At 35.4% G+C, this 17,856-nt stretch overlaps 1 protein-coding gene across 6 annotated transcripts; it reads right to left on the bottom strand.

The window, feature by feature from the left end:
• LOC109221234 lies at positions 247-15,219 on the bottom strand. Of its 6 annotated transcripts, none has more exons than XM_019385777.1 (14): positions 14,875-15,219; positions 14,735-14,801; positions 11,758-11,848; positions 8,904-8,958; positions 7,676-7,855; positions 5,410-6,091; positions 5,214-5,298; positions 4,520-4,607; positions 3,309-3,493; positions 1,930-2,062; positions 1,486-1,622; positions 1,197-1,271; positions 778-900; positions 247-626 (listed from the first exon to the last, which is right to left on the bottom strand). In XM_019385777.1, the coding sequence occupies exons 3-14, from the start codon at positions 11,845-11,847 to the stop codon at positions 513-515; spliced, it is 1,947 nt and encodes a 648-aa protein (XP_019241322.1). In that variant the 5' UTR covers position 11,848; positions 14,735-14,801; positions 14,875-15,219; the 3' UTR covers positions 247-512. The 6 variants fall into 6 exon arrangements, with proteins under 6 accessions (XP_019241322.1, XP_019241267.1, XP_019241431.1 ...); XM_019385722.1 differs by having other exon boundaries at positions 11,758-11,888; XM_019385886.1 differs by lacking the exon at positions 11,758-11,848.

The raw sequence follows: 17,856 nt of genomic DNA on the forward strand, positions 1-17,856 counted from the left end.
CTAACGGATCATCACTGAATGTGCTCGATCCAAATTTTCCCCAAATCGTGATTATCAAAAAAGTTATAAGAAACCCTAAACTGCTCGAATCAACTGAAAATAGCAAAAAGATATGATGCGTGGTCGTTGATCGGACCTCCGCTCTGATACCATGTGAAAGTTGAGAAATGAGGGAGCTCCGAGCTACCTCCAATGGAGGTTGTGGAAGCTTCTCGAAGAGAGAGGATAACAAAGAGAAGAGTAAAGTCGGTTAACTGAAATTGATATTAACCAAAAACTAACTAAAAAGGTTGCTCTCAGTACATATATATACATATTGACTTATTGACTAACTGATGCTAACTAATAATGCTGACTCAGCATTGATACAAATAAATATACAGTAATATTCTCAATACTGTTCTATATACACACAAACCAGCAAGAGTTTAAGCTGTTAACATGTTCTCAGAAGAAAAATATGTACAGAGTAAAATTGAGGTATTTCATAACTATATTTCCTAGCTTTAAGTTTAAGTTTGTTCAAAAAGCTCCTTAGATTTCATGCTCTGTGGAGCTTTATCAGTTTTGGCCTTTTGTCTTTTAGCTTCCTTTTTCGAAATCTTTGAATTATCAATATGGGAAACCTGCAAAAATATTAAGCACAAGTTAACGTGAGCGTACAAAAATTTATTGATAGAAGTAGTAATATACAGTGAATGCCTACTGAGCCTGATGAGAATAGATGTCTTAAGAGGAAAAAAAACAGAGAAGAGGGAAGAGGTACTCTATTCGTACAATGTGAGACTTCCACTCAAATTTGGAAAGCCCACCAGGGTCACCAGCAGCAGGTTGTGTATAGTCTCGAACATGACGAAATATGTGAATAAGAACAGCAGCATCAAGAGCAGCATATTCTAGCTGCACAACCGTAGAAATATTACTATCGAATAATACAGAACCATAAGCCAAAATCACTATTTACCTGCACAAGGATCAGATCTTATCATTCACTTTTTTTTTTGGAGAATGGTAACATCAGGTTTTATCAGTTCACAAGGACAAAGTCACCAGCTTCTTAATCTCATTTCTTTAGAAAATACAGCAAAATAGACAATTAAATTAAATACATTTCATTTGCTGGAAGCTTTTCCACATACTAGCACTTTCTGTTTATCCGTGATAGAATAAAACGTATAAACATATATCATATAAACCTGAAACTGAGTTAAAGGCCGTTTCTCCCAGTTGCTATTCCTTCTTGTTTTGTTCAATCCAGCGCCCAAGATTTTCTGTATCCAGAAAGAAACCAAAAAAAACATGGAGTAGAATTATTCATCGTTTTCCTTATAAAAATTGCATCTCTTTTGACTAAAGAACCAACAAGAATCTGTATCTTGCATATATATATATATATATATATATATACACACACACACACACACACACACATGGATACATGTGTGATGTGACAATGCAAGAATGCAGAAAACATGTATCGATTACCTTTGCCAGACCAGAGAGACCACCCCTTGGTTCTTTGAACACATTCTGGATATCAAGTAGCATGTCGTAGTGCTTGAAGCATTGCAACTGTCCATAAGACCCAGCAAGCTGCTTCATGTCACACTGGAAGTTGTAACCTGGAAAATACCCAATTATGACTGCAGAAATTTCTCTGCAAATAGAGTTTACAGACTGAAAATATACTGGTACACCAAAGAAAAGCAGGAATGTGTTCCATACAAATATATTGTGATATCAGCGTTCCCCCTTAATGAATGCATACTGTTCGATATAAGTAGTGCAAAAATTGAAAAGAAGCCATGAGAATCAACGAGTTCTCTTTCTTGGAGCATAAAAGGTGTAATGAACCTTTAAGCAGGAAAATGCCTAAGCAAATTAAAAGAATGTTGTTGTCATCTCCTACAAGACAATGTTCTCTCTTACCAAGCTTCAGTACTCTTGTTGAATGCAATATGCGGGTTAAGCAGTCATCCAATACATCCGGAGCATCTTCATATAACTTTATCAGATCAAGTATATAAACCTTGTTGTCAGAAGCAATCTGCATGATAGAAACCTGTTGCAGGGGGAAATAGAAAAGCTATTATACTGTTGAACGTGCATTTTCTTCACTCCAAAGGAGTCAGTCATATTAACGTATTCTCTATCATGCCTAACAACAAGGACACTCAAGTTAAAGATTATAAAGCTTTCGTTTCTAAATGAAGGGAAAGAATGCAATAAACCAGACTAGACTGAGAAGACATTGATGGAGAACATCATATCTTTACTCAGCCATTACAAAAGCGAATATCCTATTAGCTCCAAAATTCTCACCATCAATTTTTTTTTTTAAAAAAAAAAAAGCGGATACAATGCACAGAAAAGCATTGAAAGCGTACTCGCTAGACAGACCCTTTTATTCATCAGGAGAGACTCAAAACATTGGAACTTCCACTCATATTTCCATATTAGCAAGGGGTTGTTAAATCAGTTCATTGGAAAACTCGGAACCTTCTTTTACCTAGACAAAATAAAGAGATGGATGAATCATCAAATTATGTACTGTGCCTGATTCCAGAGGGAGAAAAATTAAACAAATAAGGAACCAGGAAACTTAGCCCAGAACTTATTCATGACCCATAATTAATAATGACATCAGAGCCTTATGAGTTCATAATAGATTAGAACAAAAAGAAAAGAGAAGAAAACGGGATTTACTCACATGCATACTTCTTTTGTCACATGAGTGAACCCATGAAACGCAACTTATTATGAATTGGTTTTTGGACTTCTAGGCTCATTTTCTTATCAGCCACGAGAGAGGAAGAGGACAGAGAAGCGAAATCCATTATGTTTCAGGGAAGAAGTAACTACTTTGTTGTGGTACTTTAGTTAGGAAGATATGTATTAACATAAATATCTTCACTTTGCCTGGGTAGATTAAGCTGACTCTGGTATAGTCCAAGATATTTCATCAGTCATACATTTAGATCCCTCTTTAGATTGTGAGAAAGAAGGGGAGCTTTGAGTTAAGTGGTAAAGTTGCTGCCATGTGAAGGTCACGGCTTCGAGCCGTGGAAACAGCTTCTTGCAGAAATGCAGGGTAAGGCTGCGTACAATTGACCCTTGTACTCCAGCCCTTCCACGGACCTCGCACATAGCGGGAGCTTAATACACCGGGCTGCCCAACCCTTTTTAGATTGTGAGAAATGAGGAACCAAATTTTTTTACCACCACCCTTTTAAAAATAAAATAGCTTTGATATTGAGGTGGGAAGGACCACTACTTAAACAAAGTACTCAGCTTTGATCCAAAATCACCTTGTTAGATGAGCTTCCCTTTTCGTAATTAGGCTTCCACTCACAATCAACGCCCACAACTTTACATTCTTCAATGTGGCATGTAGCATCATGCAAGCCATTCACTTCATCTACCCAGACTACTTCCTTTATTGACAATTCATCAAGCTGCAAGTATCGGTCTTTCGGAAAATTTGCCTCAAGCGCTGTACAAGTAAGAATAAAGTAGGAGTTAGACAAAACAATAATTTACTCGGAACTGGCAACTTTGAAATAAACCACAAGCCAGCATCCAGAAATAATTAGAAGAAAAAAAGTAATCAACCAGGTCCAGAAACATAATAGGCAGCATTTTATTAAATGAAAGCCTAAGAAAATTATACTGGAAACAACTCCGAAGAACTCAGAAATAGTGCATATGAATATATGAGAGGTTCTTAAACTCGGAGACATAACATCTTCATAGAGAACATGTTAGACATTCATTCTTGTCGTACATATCTCAGCTACTAGTGGATATATCTCGGGCTCCATCTCTTTTGTGAAATTAAAAGGCATGAATATAAGTTAGAATAATTCTTTTGCTTAGCCGGAACTACTACACCTTTCAAACCATCTGAAAAACCACTTCCAATTGATTATCTATCCTATTGGCGAAAGGTTTCTCAGATTCATGGATATCAGGTCCTTCACAATCAATTGGTTGTGCCTAGTTATGAAGTGAAAAGTTAAAAGGTTTAAATCCATTATGGATATGAAACTGATAGATCCACATGCAAAGTCAAATATTTCTAGAATCAACCAGAATGACTTCTCAAACAGCAATAAAATGAAATCACTTAGTTGTACATTTGAACGAGTATTCATGGATCTGCAACCTCTTAAATCACTTTCTTGGTTGACAGCTAGTAAATATCCCCTGTGTCATTTAAAGTCACATCATTTCAGAATAACCATACTTGGGTGGACCGCCTCAACATAGTCGATAACAAAAGCATAGACTTTGTACCAAGAGAATCTCAGCAAAGATCTAATGCAATGCAGCAGAAGAAAGCATAGTCAAAGGCAACCTTAACAGACTCAAATCTGCTCTAGTTCATATTGATTCAACATTTATGCAGATTAATACTTTTTGGAGAGGTCAGCAAATACAGCTCATTAGTGCTTAGATTTAAAAACTTAAAAAGTGCTTAGACTGGTTACTTAACAAGAAATAGAGGGATCCAATGTACCTCTGGCATTTATGAAACCTTCAAGGGAATACCGTTCACAGAGTTCCTCAACCTTCTCCATGTAACCAGCTTCCATAGCCAAATAAACCTTTTTCATGAAAAGTTTATTAAAAACGATACAAAGCCAACACATATAAGTTTTTACTCAAGTGATATAACACATTCACATATTGCAAAGTCACGAGCTACTTTTAACTGGTCTCTCATGAACATTAGTCTCCGAGTATCAGCCCAAAAACAAAAGAATTCAAGTTCTAAGGGATAGGTTCAACATCTAAAGGCTATAGGTACGATAGGAGGGTGTGGTTAAGCAGGTAAGCTCGCTCCCTCTCTCCCTCCTCCCTCCGGTCTTCTGTAAAGCCTTTCTGCCTATCTGTTATTTTTTTAATCTTTACTCAAACTAAGCAGATCGAAAGTACGAAAAGAAATGTCTTAGAATGCCCTTGCTCTAATTCAAAATCCATCTCTTTTTCATCAGATTACAAGAAACTGATGAGGACTAATATACTTATGAGATGAATCTGAAGCTTATATGTCAGGCTCTGTGTGCAGCGCTTCTCAAGACTACTAATAAGTAACAACTCATATCTTGACAACAAATTCAACAGCACAAGAATATGCACAATTGATAACAAATTTAATAGCACTAAAATGAATTAGAAATTGACAAGAGTCATTGCAGCTGTGTACTTGCCAAGTACTCAAGAAGTTGAGGATCATCCTTCACTCTCGCCTCTGCAACATCCCAGCAACCCTGTTCTGCTAGTTTCTTCAGTTTGCTGTAAATTAATACTGTCACAGTCAGCACTATTCATAGGAAAAAAAAAAAATATATATATATATATATAGCTGAAATGCTAAGCCACACAAAAGTGGACGAATCCACTTGCCTTTCTTTGTATTGATGATATATTTCTGGGAACTCCTTCCGAAGATTGTGTTGCCTTATAACATCAAAAGCATACTTTGGCAGTTTTCTGTCAACGTATTCTTGGACAAGGGTACACAAGATTGGCTTCCCCATAAAAGTTGCCCACTTTTCTGCCGCTCTGTATTGTTTGCTTTCCATCATTTTAAGCAGAAAAGATTCCCCAGATTCCCGGATAGAAAAGTGTTCCAACAAAGAAACTGCGGTCATGTATGACTGGGATTCTACTAACCTAAGAATATATTGTTCAACCAATACCTTAGCCATCTCCTGGCATGTTTGATCCTTCTCATCTGTATCATACATAGCTTTTTCTATGTTTGACAGACTGACATCAAAAAGTTCAAGGATTTTGACTAAAATTCTTTCTTCATGAACCAGAGTTCCATCAACAATAGCCAGAAACAATTTGGCAGCCAATAGTTTAGCTTTCAATATACCTTTCATGCCATTTCCCACTTTCAGGAAACGACGAAGAGCAGATATTATCAAATGACTGAATCCGTCACAGTGTGACTCAAATATAGGCAACACATACAGGCACTGAGCAACAAAGATGGCTGCTCCGGGTCGAGGATCATTGTACAGAGATTCAAACACTTGCTGTTGCAGAACACGAAACTTGGCAGTCGCCTTGCAGGTTCCTATGTAAAACAATAACTTGTGTGAGAAAAAATATCATGACCAAATATTATCAAATTGAGCTACACTGTAATCATCCATAGAAGAAAACAAATATGACTTCGAGATATTGCTCCTTTTATTGCCCTAAAATCTTGCTTTGGGTTTAGGAAATAAAGCTTAAGATATTTCAAACAATTTGGCAACAAATGACTAGTCAATGGTTATTAATGAAAGAATTAAGCCGGTTTCTCTACCCTCCGAAGACACCCTATGAAATATCACTTAATATGTTGACTGGCATGTCTGTTTTGCACCATATTGGTACCATATCAATAAACTTTTACCTTGTCAAAAAAAAAAAAACTGACTTGCGTGTAGCTTTTGTTCTCTTGCAACATAAACCTGCTATATCATCTCAAAAACTATTCTCATGAACTTCCTACGCACAGAAGATAGTAATAGTACTCATCGAATCCTTTTTGCATGAATGGAAGGAGTGCATAGAAGTCCTTTTGATATGTGGGAACACAAATATCTTACCTAGATCTTCATACTTCATACTTCATACTTCATATAGCCAAAGATGTTGAAGAATAAATAATTTTTTTGTTGATTATCAAGTTCTACAGTTACATTATCTTGTATAGTCCACTTAAAATCACCATTGGCTCGAATGACAACAACATACCCAGTAAAATCCCACTAGTGGGGTCATTTGGCTCGAATGACACTGGAGTGGAAATGGTTAATTCAATATATACAGCTTCATCTATCTATCTCCTTTTATGTATCCACAACTTCTCCCATCTGTCATTTTCCATGTCATATGCATGATATCCCCAATGTTCTTTACGGATGTGTCTATGGCACTTCGCATCAAGCCTCAATCATTGATGACATCGAAAGCAAAACACAATGTAACACAGTGGTCTGGCACAGTCATTTTGCTGATATAAAGTGCCTATTGCATCACTTCAACCCAAATGCAATTCTAACTAGTTAATACCAATCCAAGTTTTAACTAATTATTACCACTCCACATCATTAGGGCGGTTAAATGTACAAGGTGGACCAGTTGCTGATAAGCATATCTCACATGGTGTTTTTGACTACAACTTCAGAGAATGATGACAAAAAACTCATGGGTCAAGCTCGCTTCCTCTCCTTCCATTTTGGAGTCTGAAAGATTAAATGGTCTTTGAGACTGTGTAGTTATTCAGGCATAGAAATAATGTCATTGACAAGAGGAGCAGAGGTAGGATGACAATTCAACACTTCTTCATTATTTATCATATCAGATTGTCGCTCATGCCCCTCCTTGTTTTGATTCAATTTCTTGAAAGAAGAAAGTCGTCTAAAAGGAAAAAAAAAAAATATATGAAGCAGCCGACAAATGATTTGTCAAATCCTAAATTAATTGATCATTACGTTGGAAAAGGTTCAATTGTCATTTGGGTAAGAAAACAAAGAAATAACCAAAAGAATGATCAGATATTTAATTGCAAACAAAGTATTCAAAAAAAAGAGTTCCTAAAACTGATGGAATGATAACTTGGAGCAAACAGCATGTTTTATAAAAGAGACAGTGTGGGGAAGAACTTTACCATAGACATAGCATTCCTTTAAGAGGTAGAGGAAAACCACTGGAGAAACATTGGATAGATCACTGAAAGCATGCCTGGATACAGCCAAGGGATGTTGAACTTTATTTCGACTATGTAGGTGTAAAGGTTTTTCATTCAGACCCATGGTAGAAAGTTGAAGAAACCAGAAGCAGAAAAAACCTGCATTTTTTAATATGAAAGGGCAGAATAAACATTCTCAAATACCATTGCATGCTATAAGCTAGATGCCACAATGTCCCAATTCCTATGAACATAATTGCTTTTTTGCAAGAAGAAGACTTTTGCATTAAAGAAAGTCTTGTAAAGCTATCAGTCAAAGATAATGGAGGAGACAGGAACAACAAAATGCAATCCAAAAGAAACTGGCAATCTTATGAAGAATGACCTTAAGGCAAGAGACCAACTCTTCAAATAATTGTGGACACTGAGGAAGGGTAAACAATCAAAATAATATATATATATATATATATATATATATATATATATATATATATATATGTATGTATTACACTACTCATGAACAAAATTTAACTAACAGGCCCTACATTGTTGGTTACATTTTGAAGAGTTGTACAAGAAAATTTAGGCAATACATTCGACCTTGCTGTACAAGAAAATTTAGGCAACCTAATGGCATTTCTCTTTTTGGTAAAGCAACATTTTTATTAATTTGGCACGAAAGTTCCTGGTACAATTAGAAAATAATACAACATATATGATTCTCTATAAATATAACCTAATCATGGATTCATAAGAAATTAACTAACAGGCTCTATCAGTACTAAAATCATTTTCCAAAACGCTAGTCAATTTAGCAGCAACATCGCCAAACCAAAGTCATATATCCACACCCTCTTCTTTTATTATTCCTTTTCTTTTTTGAGTTAAAACCAAGACTGTCGATAGTTTATATCTCTAGCTCAAATTAATCTAAATTCTTGCATGAACCCCTGTAAGAAAGACAACAACAAGCACAAGTTTTGACAAACAAGACAAACAATAAATCTGTCATACTCATAATTGATCCACTAGGAGCACACAGTAATTTCTCCTAATTCTATTGAGCCTAGACTTTATTAAGAATCAGAGTAAAAGCATCAATATAATTAGAGTTATGGGCAAAAATAAAGGAAGAACATATTCAATGAACTCAGGTACGACTTTACAGTGTATGGTTGGTTAGGGGCTTTATTTGTTAACTGAGTACCTGGACTTGGGCATAGTAGCTGGAGCAGTGGATTTGCAAGCCTTGAGTTCGAGAGCTATATTATCAAATCAACAAAGCATTTCATGGGAAACAAAGAGGATGAGAATAATAAACTGTCAGTCACGTAGCAGAATTACACTACTCATGAACAAAAATTATCAAGCCACTTTTTGGGGTTAATAAGTAAGAGTATGGATATAGCTCCTTGGCACCAAAGTGGATACTATGAGGAGAAAGATATAGGAGAGCTTTTGAGTAAGAGGAAAATAATTTTACACAAACTATGAGCAAACTTTTTCTTTATTAAGCTTTTGGTGTACCCACGAGGTTCTAGTTACCATGACTGACTGGGCGTTTTTCGTAGAGAACTATGTTTTATTATATATTCTCCACTTTTCTGTACCACTTGTATACCAGAATATTTGCACCACATCAATGAATTATGATTATTATTATTATTATTATTTTAAAAGCTAACCAATATCAATATTTTGCCACATTGATTTCTCATTATACCTACTTCTAACATTGGCTTTTCGCGGAGTAAAGCTTTGGCCCTAGGGGAGGGGAACTGTAGTTTGCTCTCTGAACCTGGGGTAAACAACTATTGAAGGGACGCTTGACCTTTAAGGAAACCCCTTTGTTTTTACTTGCATCACATTGTCTTTATTTGGTCTCTTCAGCAAATACCCATCCTTATCTTTCTCCTTTTCTCTAATTGTTGTGAGTGCCAAAATTAGGTTTGAGATGGAGAATGATGAAACAATCAGATCATCACTAGACCTCTGGTTTGGTACTGATACCCTTAGAGAGGAACTTCCAAGTATCTATCAGATTGCCTTATTTCCAGATGACATGATCGCAGAACATAGAAGTGATAACTATTGAAACATACAACTCAGAAGAAATTGTCAAGACTAGGGCTTAGAGTCTCTAATGGCCTTAATGAGCATGCTGGAAAAAGCTAATATAAATTCTGAAAGACGAATAAAAATAAGATGGGCAATTGACTGCAGAGGAGTGTTCTCGGTCAAGACAGGATACGACGCGTTGGTGAAAACTGGTTATATAATTGAAATGTGGCCACGGAAGTTGATATGGAGCCTGTTTTAGCTGGATATTGATGCACGAAGCGTGTCTTACTCAAGAAAATCCGATGACGAGGGGCTTTTTTTATAATTATATTAGGGAAAAGAGCGGGGGAAAGAGGAAGGGGATGTTACACTAATGATGGGGTTTGAACCCTCCACCACAAATGTGGAAGGCAGGGAGCTCACCAAATGAGCTAACTGGGGGTCCAAGCTTTGCAATAGATGTTTTTTATGACGGTAGCCATGGAGGAACCCAAACACCGGATCCTACACTGTCAAGTTGCTAGAGAAGTCCAGGACATGTACATGATTTTTTTTGGTTTGCTGTGGGTAATGCCACACAGCTTGAAGGATGTCATTGTCAGCTGGTGTCAGAAAGTGCAGAAATCACGAAGACGACTATGGCAATCTAAACCAGGCTGTATTGTTTGGACTTTGTGGAGGAAAAGGAAACAAAGATGCTTTGAGGGAGTTTCAGTTGCTGTTCCTTCCATAAAAACTAGATGTTTAATGAACTTGTTTCGTTGGAGCAGTCATTGTGATGTAAATGATGTAAATCAATTTTTTGACTTTGTTGGCTCTTTAAGTTTTTTATAGGAGTTAAACCTGACTTTGTAATATTGTATCCCCTTGATGCATCGTATCAATGAAACTTATTTTTACTTGATTAAAATTCCCTTTTTGGTGCGCCTCAAACCAATCAAGAGCAATCTTCTATTTCTAAGGTACCTTTCTCAAGTCAGTCTAGGAAGAACAAGAAGGTGACCTAATGGTCAAAGAAGTGGAATGACAACAATGAAAAGCAAGGTTTGAATCTCAACAAAAGGTAACACTAAGTAAATTCTTCTCATCTGCCTAAGTTATGATGAGTAGGGTTGTCGATTCCTGTGTCGATGGGAGGTAGCAACTAGCATGTGCTCGGTGGATTAGTTAGAGGTTCAACATATCTTGTCCTAGAAACCACATTATATTCTTTTTATAACTGAGAAATCCCCGAGGGCCAATGGCACGCAGTTGAAACATGGTAGATGATGGGTCTGCTCTACCTTTTTCACTTGAATACTAGGCTTTTGTCTGCGGCAAAGTTCCAACCCATGATGTGCATCTAACTCACACACATTCGATAAACCACCACAACAACAAAAACCAAGTGAATTCCCACAAGTGGAGTCTGAGGAGGGTAGTGTGTACTCAAACCTTACCCCTACCTTGGGAGTATAGAGGTTGTTTCCAATAGACCCTCGGCTAGGGAGTGACAATCGATAAACCACATCATATGTTTATTGAAAAAATGTTTGGAGGGAAGGTAGCTAGGTTGTTAGGGTGAGAGAAACACTGAAGGTGGAAGCATGGCTCTTCCATTGTCCATATTTGTTCTTTTGGCTTCCTTCATCTTCTTTTTGATAAGGTAAAATTTAAATGGCTTCCTTCATCTTAAGGTAAGGTCGTTGAGTAGTTGGGGTGGACAGCATGAATTTGAGCAAGAGAAAGTGACTTTGGAGATGGGAGCACGAATTTTCTTTCTCCTTCTTTTGTTCTTTAGGCTTTTACATTTTCCTTTATGTTGTGGTTTGTTTACTCTTTAGTGATAAAATTCATAAAAGGGCCTCTTGGACAAATTAGTCAAAGAGGAAGGTGGTTAGAAAAGATTTTGAGAGGAAGTGCTTGGTAGAGAAAGAAACCAACCATAAAGGGTAGAAACCACTTAAGGGGTTTCAGTGCATTTTATGCTTCAACATATGTAAAAAGGGAAAGACACCAACCTTGCTATGCTTTCTAGAAGCATCATGGTGAGGATACATTTTGCAAGGCAAGAAAGCACACGGAATGGACCAAAGAAGACACTTCATCATCCTTCCATGCCAAAACCCATAAATAGTTAAACCTTGTGCATCTTTACAAAGTTTAACAGATATTTTAGTGTTTGTTGAATAAAGAAAATGACTGGAATTTTCTGAATTAAGTGCTGCACCTCCCAAATTTTAACTCTAGATAAATTTAGTGATTTGCAGCATATTCAAATTTTTAATGCTAGACAAACTTAGTGCTGTGTACCATATACAAAAATAAAAAGGAGGAAAGATAGTTCTGTCTTTAAAGTTTTATCCTACCGAAAAATTCAATAAGAGGAGCCATTTGACTGTATTTTCTTCTATTTTCTTTTTTCCTTTTTGGTTTTTGATAATTACAGTGCAGTGAGTACTGAGCGGGGAAAAACATGGCGGAGTGTTTTTCTTTACAAACGATTACATCATGCTGTAACAAACCACACCTAGAAGTTCATTGTGTTTCTCTTTCAACCCTTTCATGTCTAGTGGTAAGTTAATTTCATATTTCGGTGTATATAAGAAATATACATTTGGTAACTTAAGAATATGGATATAAGGATCTAAGGGAACAATGATTTTGGATACCCTTGCTTTGGTTCTATAAGACGAAGTTGTTGAAAGTACATAGTATGCACTACATTGACCTTTTCTCTTCATGCTTACATGGAAGAATTCACTCAAACCTAATGATAAATATTAGGTGAAATTAACAAATATCACAGATGTCACGTTTTGCAGAACAAGTAACTGCCTTTTTCATTTTCTTTTATTTACAAGTAACAACCTCTTTAGGTGAAAAAGACCCTAAGTTATCAGTGTTTTGGTAATCTAATATCTATAATGTACCCTTGCTCAATTACAAGATGCTTTAGATCAGTTTAAACAGATTCGTGCTAACCTCCTACCTCATGCATCCAATGAAGAAAAACCTTTCTTACCATTACTAAAAACACATAGGAATTCGAAGATCTTATATATGAAGGAGAAAGTTTAACAATCATAAGCATTATTATTCTAGCAACCAGTCTATCGTTTGCAACAATACCTCAGCAAGAAATTCTGCAAACCATTGTATGTACCAGGATACAGGACTTATTAAAGCATGATTACAGGGCACATCGCCCGCTCAAGATAAATTTGCTTCTTCATATCGACAAAAATGAAATAAGTGGTAGTAAAAGAAGTTTTCCCAAGTTAGACAGATCCTATCAGTAGTAATGCTCCCTGACTCAGAAATCTTATTTAGGAATTAGTTAAATTAAATGTATCAAGATGCTCCTTTATTCACAAGTTTCATCAAAGGGCAGCCAGAAAAGATACTTCAAGATCAAACTTAAAGACTTCAAAATTTAAAACTATGCTTCAATGCTTTTGTTTAAATTGACTCTTCAACAATAAAGAGGGGGATCCTTAATGTGAGAACTAACATGGGAAAAGAATATTATTGAATATTGATATTATATTCAGAATATAATACAAGAAGTCCTATTTATAGCTATACTCTACATAGTACATATTACTCCTATTCCAATGTGGGAATAAACATACTCATATACATCACTAACTAACACTTATTAAAATGTTACAAAGATATAAAATCATCTGTACTTTAGTGGTGTTAACCTAAATATTAGTTTCCACCCCCACCCCCCTCCCACCCCACCCCCCAAAAAAACAAGGGAACCTTTGCCACCGCTCAAGATATCACAGAAGGTAACAGTATGAGCAACAATATTACACTGCCAAAGGAAAGCATGAAACTGGAATGTGATAAATAGCAGCATAACAAGAGACATGGAACTAAGGAGGCAAGGATTAGTATTATTTGAACTTCAAGGTGGTGCAGTAAAACCTTTAAACCTACTATGGAACCAAGATTTCACTAAAGCAAATAGACACATCTCCATGAAAAATTGTTTTTATTATGTCTGGAAGTGGAAGAAAATATGCAAGAAAAGAATATGCGAGATAATGGTAGGGGAGGTTCTAGTTATGTTTGGAGACAATGTTCGGACAAGGGTGAGGATATTGGACAAAATTGATCCCGTCGCTCTCCTTCTCTTTCTTTCACCTCCCAGTTGGTGCTCAAAACTTGGACAGTTTTACATACAGTTTTCTTCACTCTTCATCTCTTATTACCTACAATTTAGCCAATTATAATAAAGATTAAGCAAGTTATAACTCCATTTTTTTCTCTTCATCATACCTCTTCCAATTGCTATTCATAGCATAAAGGTGTACCTTAACATTCTTTCCTTCAATTCCCAGCTGGTACCTAACGTCTAGAGAGTTCTATTTTGCCTTTTTGTTTTAGTTTTTCTTTTTTCCTTGACTCTATCTTCTTTGCTTCCTTTACCTCTCTTGAACTGGAGAAGCTAACCAAGCAGACAAGTAGAAATTCAACATTAAATTCAATTAAATATATCTAGATAAGCTCGTTTTCTGGAACTGGTCTAGTGAGGCACTTCCACTAGTTGTTTCCCCAAATCATCCTACAGTGGAAACCATTTCCAATAAATTATTTTTCTTTTCTTTTGACTTGTCTTTTTCTAACAGTTTTAAGATCCAAACAAAGAACAAAAATTAAACTATCAGTTAACAACATCCATCGAGGTAAAACTCAAACACATAATTAATCATCGTACTAGAGATTTTGCACATGCTAAACAAGCACTGAAGCAGAGCTTAACTTTTTGTACTATACAAGTCAATCAATGAAACAGTTCTAAGGAAAATCTCTCTATACAAACAAACCACTCACAAATCGAACAAAAGAAGAAGAAATAAATAAAACAACAGCCACAATTCCAACATTTTTTTTAAAACAATCACATCGATGAAACTAATCATGACTCACCGGTTCTTGAATTCTCGTTTAACCAACAAGCAAAAAACGAACCTACACACTCACCAAAACGAGCCTTTTGTTGTTCGTCTCAGCAATGCTTCAATAGCAATCTCCACTGCGGCCAAAATTACTACAAATACGAAAGTTGCACTGTCTCATAGAGTACTCAATAACAAGCAACAAACAAAGTCCAGTAACTTTACCGTGATTTCTCTTTCTTTCTACGGCCACAGCCACATAATAAGAACAATGTCGGTGTATTTTTCCAAACCAAAACAAAGCCAATTTTAAGGTTTTGTAACTTTTCTTCAATGGAATTGAATGCTATAAAATACTACTTGCTAGGGAATAAAAAAAGCCCTAGGGAAAAGGCGCAATGAAGATAAATAGAATGGAAGAGAAGAAAGGTAAAGCTTTCGCTTGCCAAAAATGGGAGAGGACAAATGTGTGTGTTTACTCTCTTTCCTCCATCTGTGGTTTATTGTTAGTTTTTGTTTCAGTCTCTGTCTCTGACTGCTGCGAGCTATTATGCGCAGGGTACGTGATTGTACTGAACGTGAGGTACAACTAATAGGTTAGGATGAAACGGAGGGTTATTTTGGACTTTTTATCTGCTCTCGTTCCCGATAAGGTCTACGTGTCGTTCTAAATGACGTGTTATACGACAAGTTTTATTGTATGTCTACACAACTTACATTAGTTGTGTGAGGTTCCATTTTGTCTCACAAATTTGTGGACCCCAATCTTACACTTCTGGGTCCACAAAACTGTGAAATAAAAAAGATACCACATATAACTAATGTCAATTGTATGAGACACAAAATAAAATTTTCCGTTCGAAACCAACCGGATCATCAACCGTTAGGATTGGGTAATGGGTAGGGGTGTTCATGGTTCGGTTTGGATCTGTTTTTCCTAAAAAGAAATCAAACCAAGTAAGTCGATTTTTCAAATATTAGAACAAAACCAAACCAATTAAGTCGATTTTTTCTCGATTCGGTTTATGTCGGGTTTTGTCGGGTTTTCGGTTTTTTCGGTTATTTGTCAGTTTTTTCTTAAATATAAGACATACACTACCAAACACATATTCCGGCGACCACATTTTCAATGTAACACTATCAAATTAATTACCCTTTGAAAAACCTATTATTTACCAAGATATATTGATGATAATTGAATTAAATAGTGATGAATAATTTAAGGACTCAATTAAAAATATATTATTTTTAACACGAAATGGATTCTTACACTTAACAAAAGAAAACTACCAATCAAATAAGAATGTAAAGGTAAAGAACTATACTAAAAGTGTAAAGCATTTACCATAAAAATTTTGAAACTTTGTATAAAAATATACATATATATAGGTGTAATAATAAATTTGAAATAGTTACTCCTATAGTCGGTTTGGTTCGTTTTTGTTTTTCCGGTTTTTTTCTGATTAAAACCATAACCAAACCAAATTTGATCGATTTTTCAAAATCAAAACCAAAACCAAACCAAACCAAAAAGTATCGATTTTTTTGGTCGGTTTGGTTCGATTTTTCGGGTTTTTATGAACACCCCTAGTAATGGGTCAAATGGTTTGGTAATTCCTGATGAGGGGATGAATATCAGAGCTCTAGATTTTTGTTTATCCTTTGCTGTAATAATATATCGAGATTTGTAGCGATAATTCGGTATATCTACTATACAACTATTAGCTAAAATATGTTGATAGTTAACTAATTGACGGACTGCGGGAATAGTCGAAGTCATACCCAATCGAAAAAGGATGTTATTCAAACGCATTTCATGTAATTGTAATAAAACTTGACCTGTTGACTCCTTGACTTTTCTGGCAATACAAACGTATTTAAGTAATTGTAATATATTTTTTCACGCAGTTTTTTTATTTCGCTCTTTGAATATTTTTCAAAGAAAAAATTCACTCATTTTTCAAATCTTTCAAAGAAAATTTAAAATATTTCTTAAATATCATTAAAAGTCTTTGGGTGGGTGACGATTATCTGAGGATAAAACCACTACACTGTTTTAGAACATAAGGAGTATTAAATTTTTAAAACTCATAAAAATTGTAAAATAATAGTATTTGTTGGAGTAGTATCAAATATTAGTGGCCGTCGTCCCAAGACAGAAAGAATGTCACCTGAATTGGCATGGAGTGATTAATTTGAAAGATAAAGTTAGGGATTTTCTTGACATTAATGAGTACTTTCTCAAAAAAAGAAATATATGTAAATTCCAGAGTTTAGTAACTCTTTGTTAGATAATTTGACTAATATTCTGTAAATTCCAGATTTTCGAACTCTTTGTTAGATAATTTGATTAATATTCCGGGAGATTTAATACAAAACTTTCTTTCAAGAATATGATAATTATCCCTTTTTACCGAAGGTAAGAAACAAGCGTTTATCCCATATTGTACTCGGTTGAGAGGCTACCAAATCAAATGGTTTAAATTAGTGTTAATTTCAGGCGTCTTTCTCGTAGTCTTTTCATGGCAAATGTACAAATATAGTAAAAGGAAACAATTTCCTGGATAGTGACTTTGGAGGCTGCAGACAAAATTGTTTGATCATCATTCATCATACTCATTATTCATCCATGGAAAGAGCAGGACACTACATTTTGCCCTTACCACAATTGGAAAGGCTGCTTTTTCTATCCATTACTTTCAAGCTCTTCATTATTTCACAAAGAATTTTGAGGGTATATTCCAGAAATAATATGTCATTAATAGTATTGTTGATGTGACATTTTAACTAATTATAGTCGTATATTGCATGAGACACATCTACAAGAATTCAGACAAAAGAGATGGCTTTCACAATCACGTAAAGTCAAGAGCCTTTTTGTCTCAAAGGAAATGCTATTGAGGTTGATGTTCTTTTCTGTTATTATCTTTTTTCACAAGAAACAAGTTAACGAAAAAATAATTAATTGAAACTGAAAATAAACGTTGAAATAACTTTGAAGTTTATTAGCGAAATATGCAATTGTTAATTTGGAAAGTATATTGTTGATTGAACAAGTAAATGAATGTCAATTTTTATAGTATAAGGAATAATAGTAGAATGATTTGAAACTTCTCAGGTTTTCAGACTAGTAGATGGACTAGGTTAGTAACAGTTTTGGTCAAACCTTAAGTGGTTATAAGCTTAAAAATGATAAGTGGGATGGCC

Source organism: Nicotiana attenuata, chromosome 1, assembly GCF_001879085.1.
Source record: "Nicotiana attenuata strain UT chromosome 1, NIATTr2, whole genome shotgun sequence".
Taxonomy (NCBI): Eukaryota; Viridiplantae; Streptophyta; class Magnoliopsida; order Solanales; family Solanaceae; genus Nicotiana; species Nicotiana attenuata.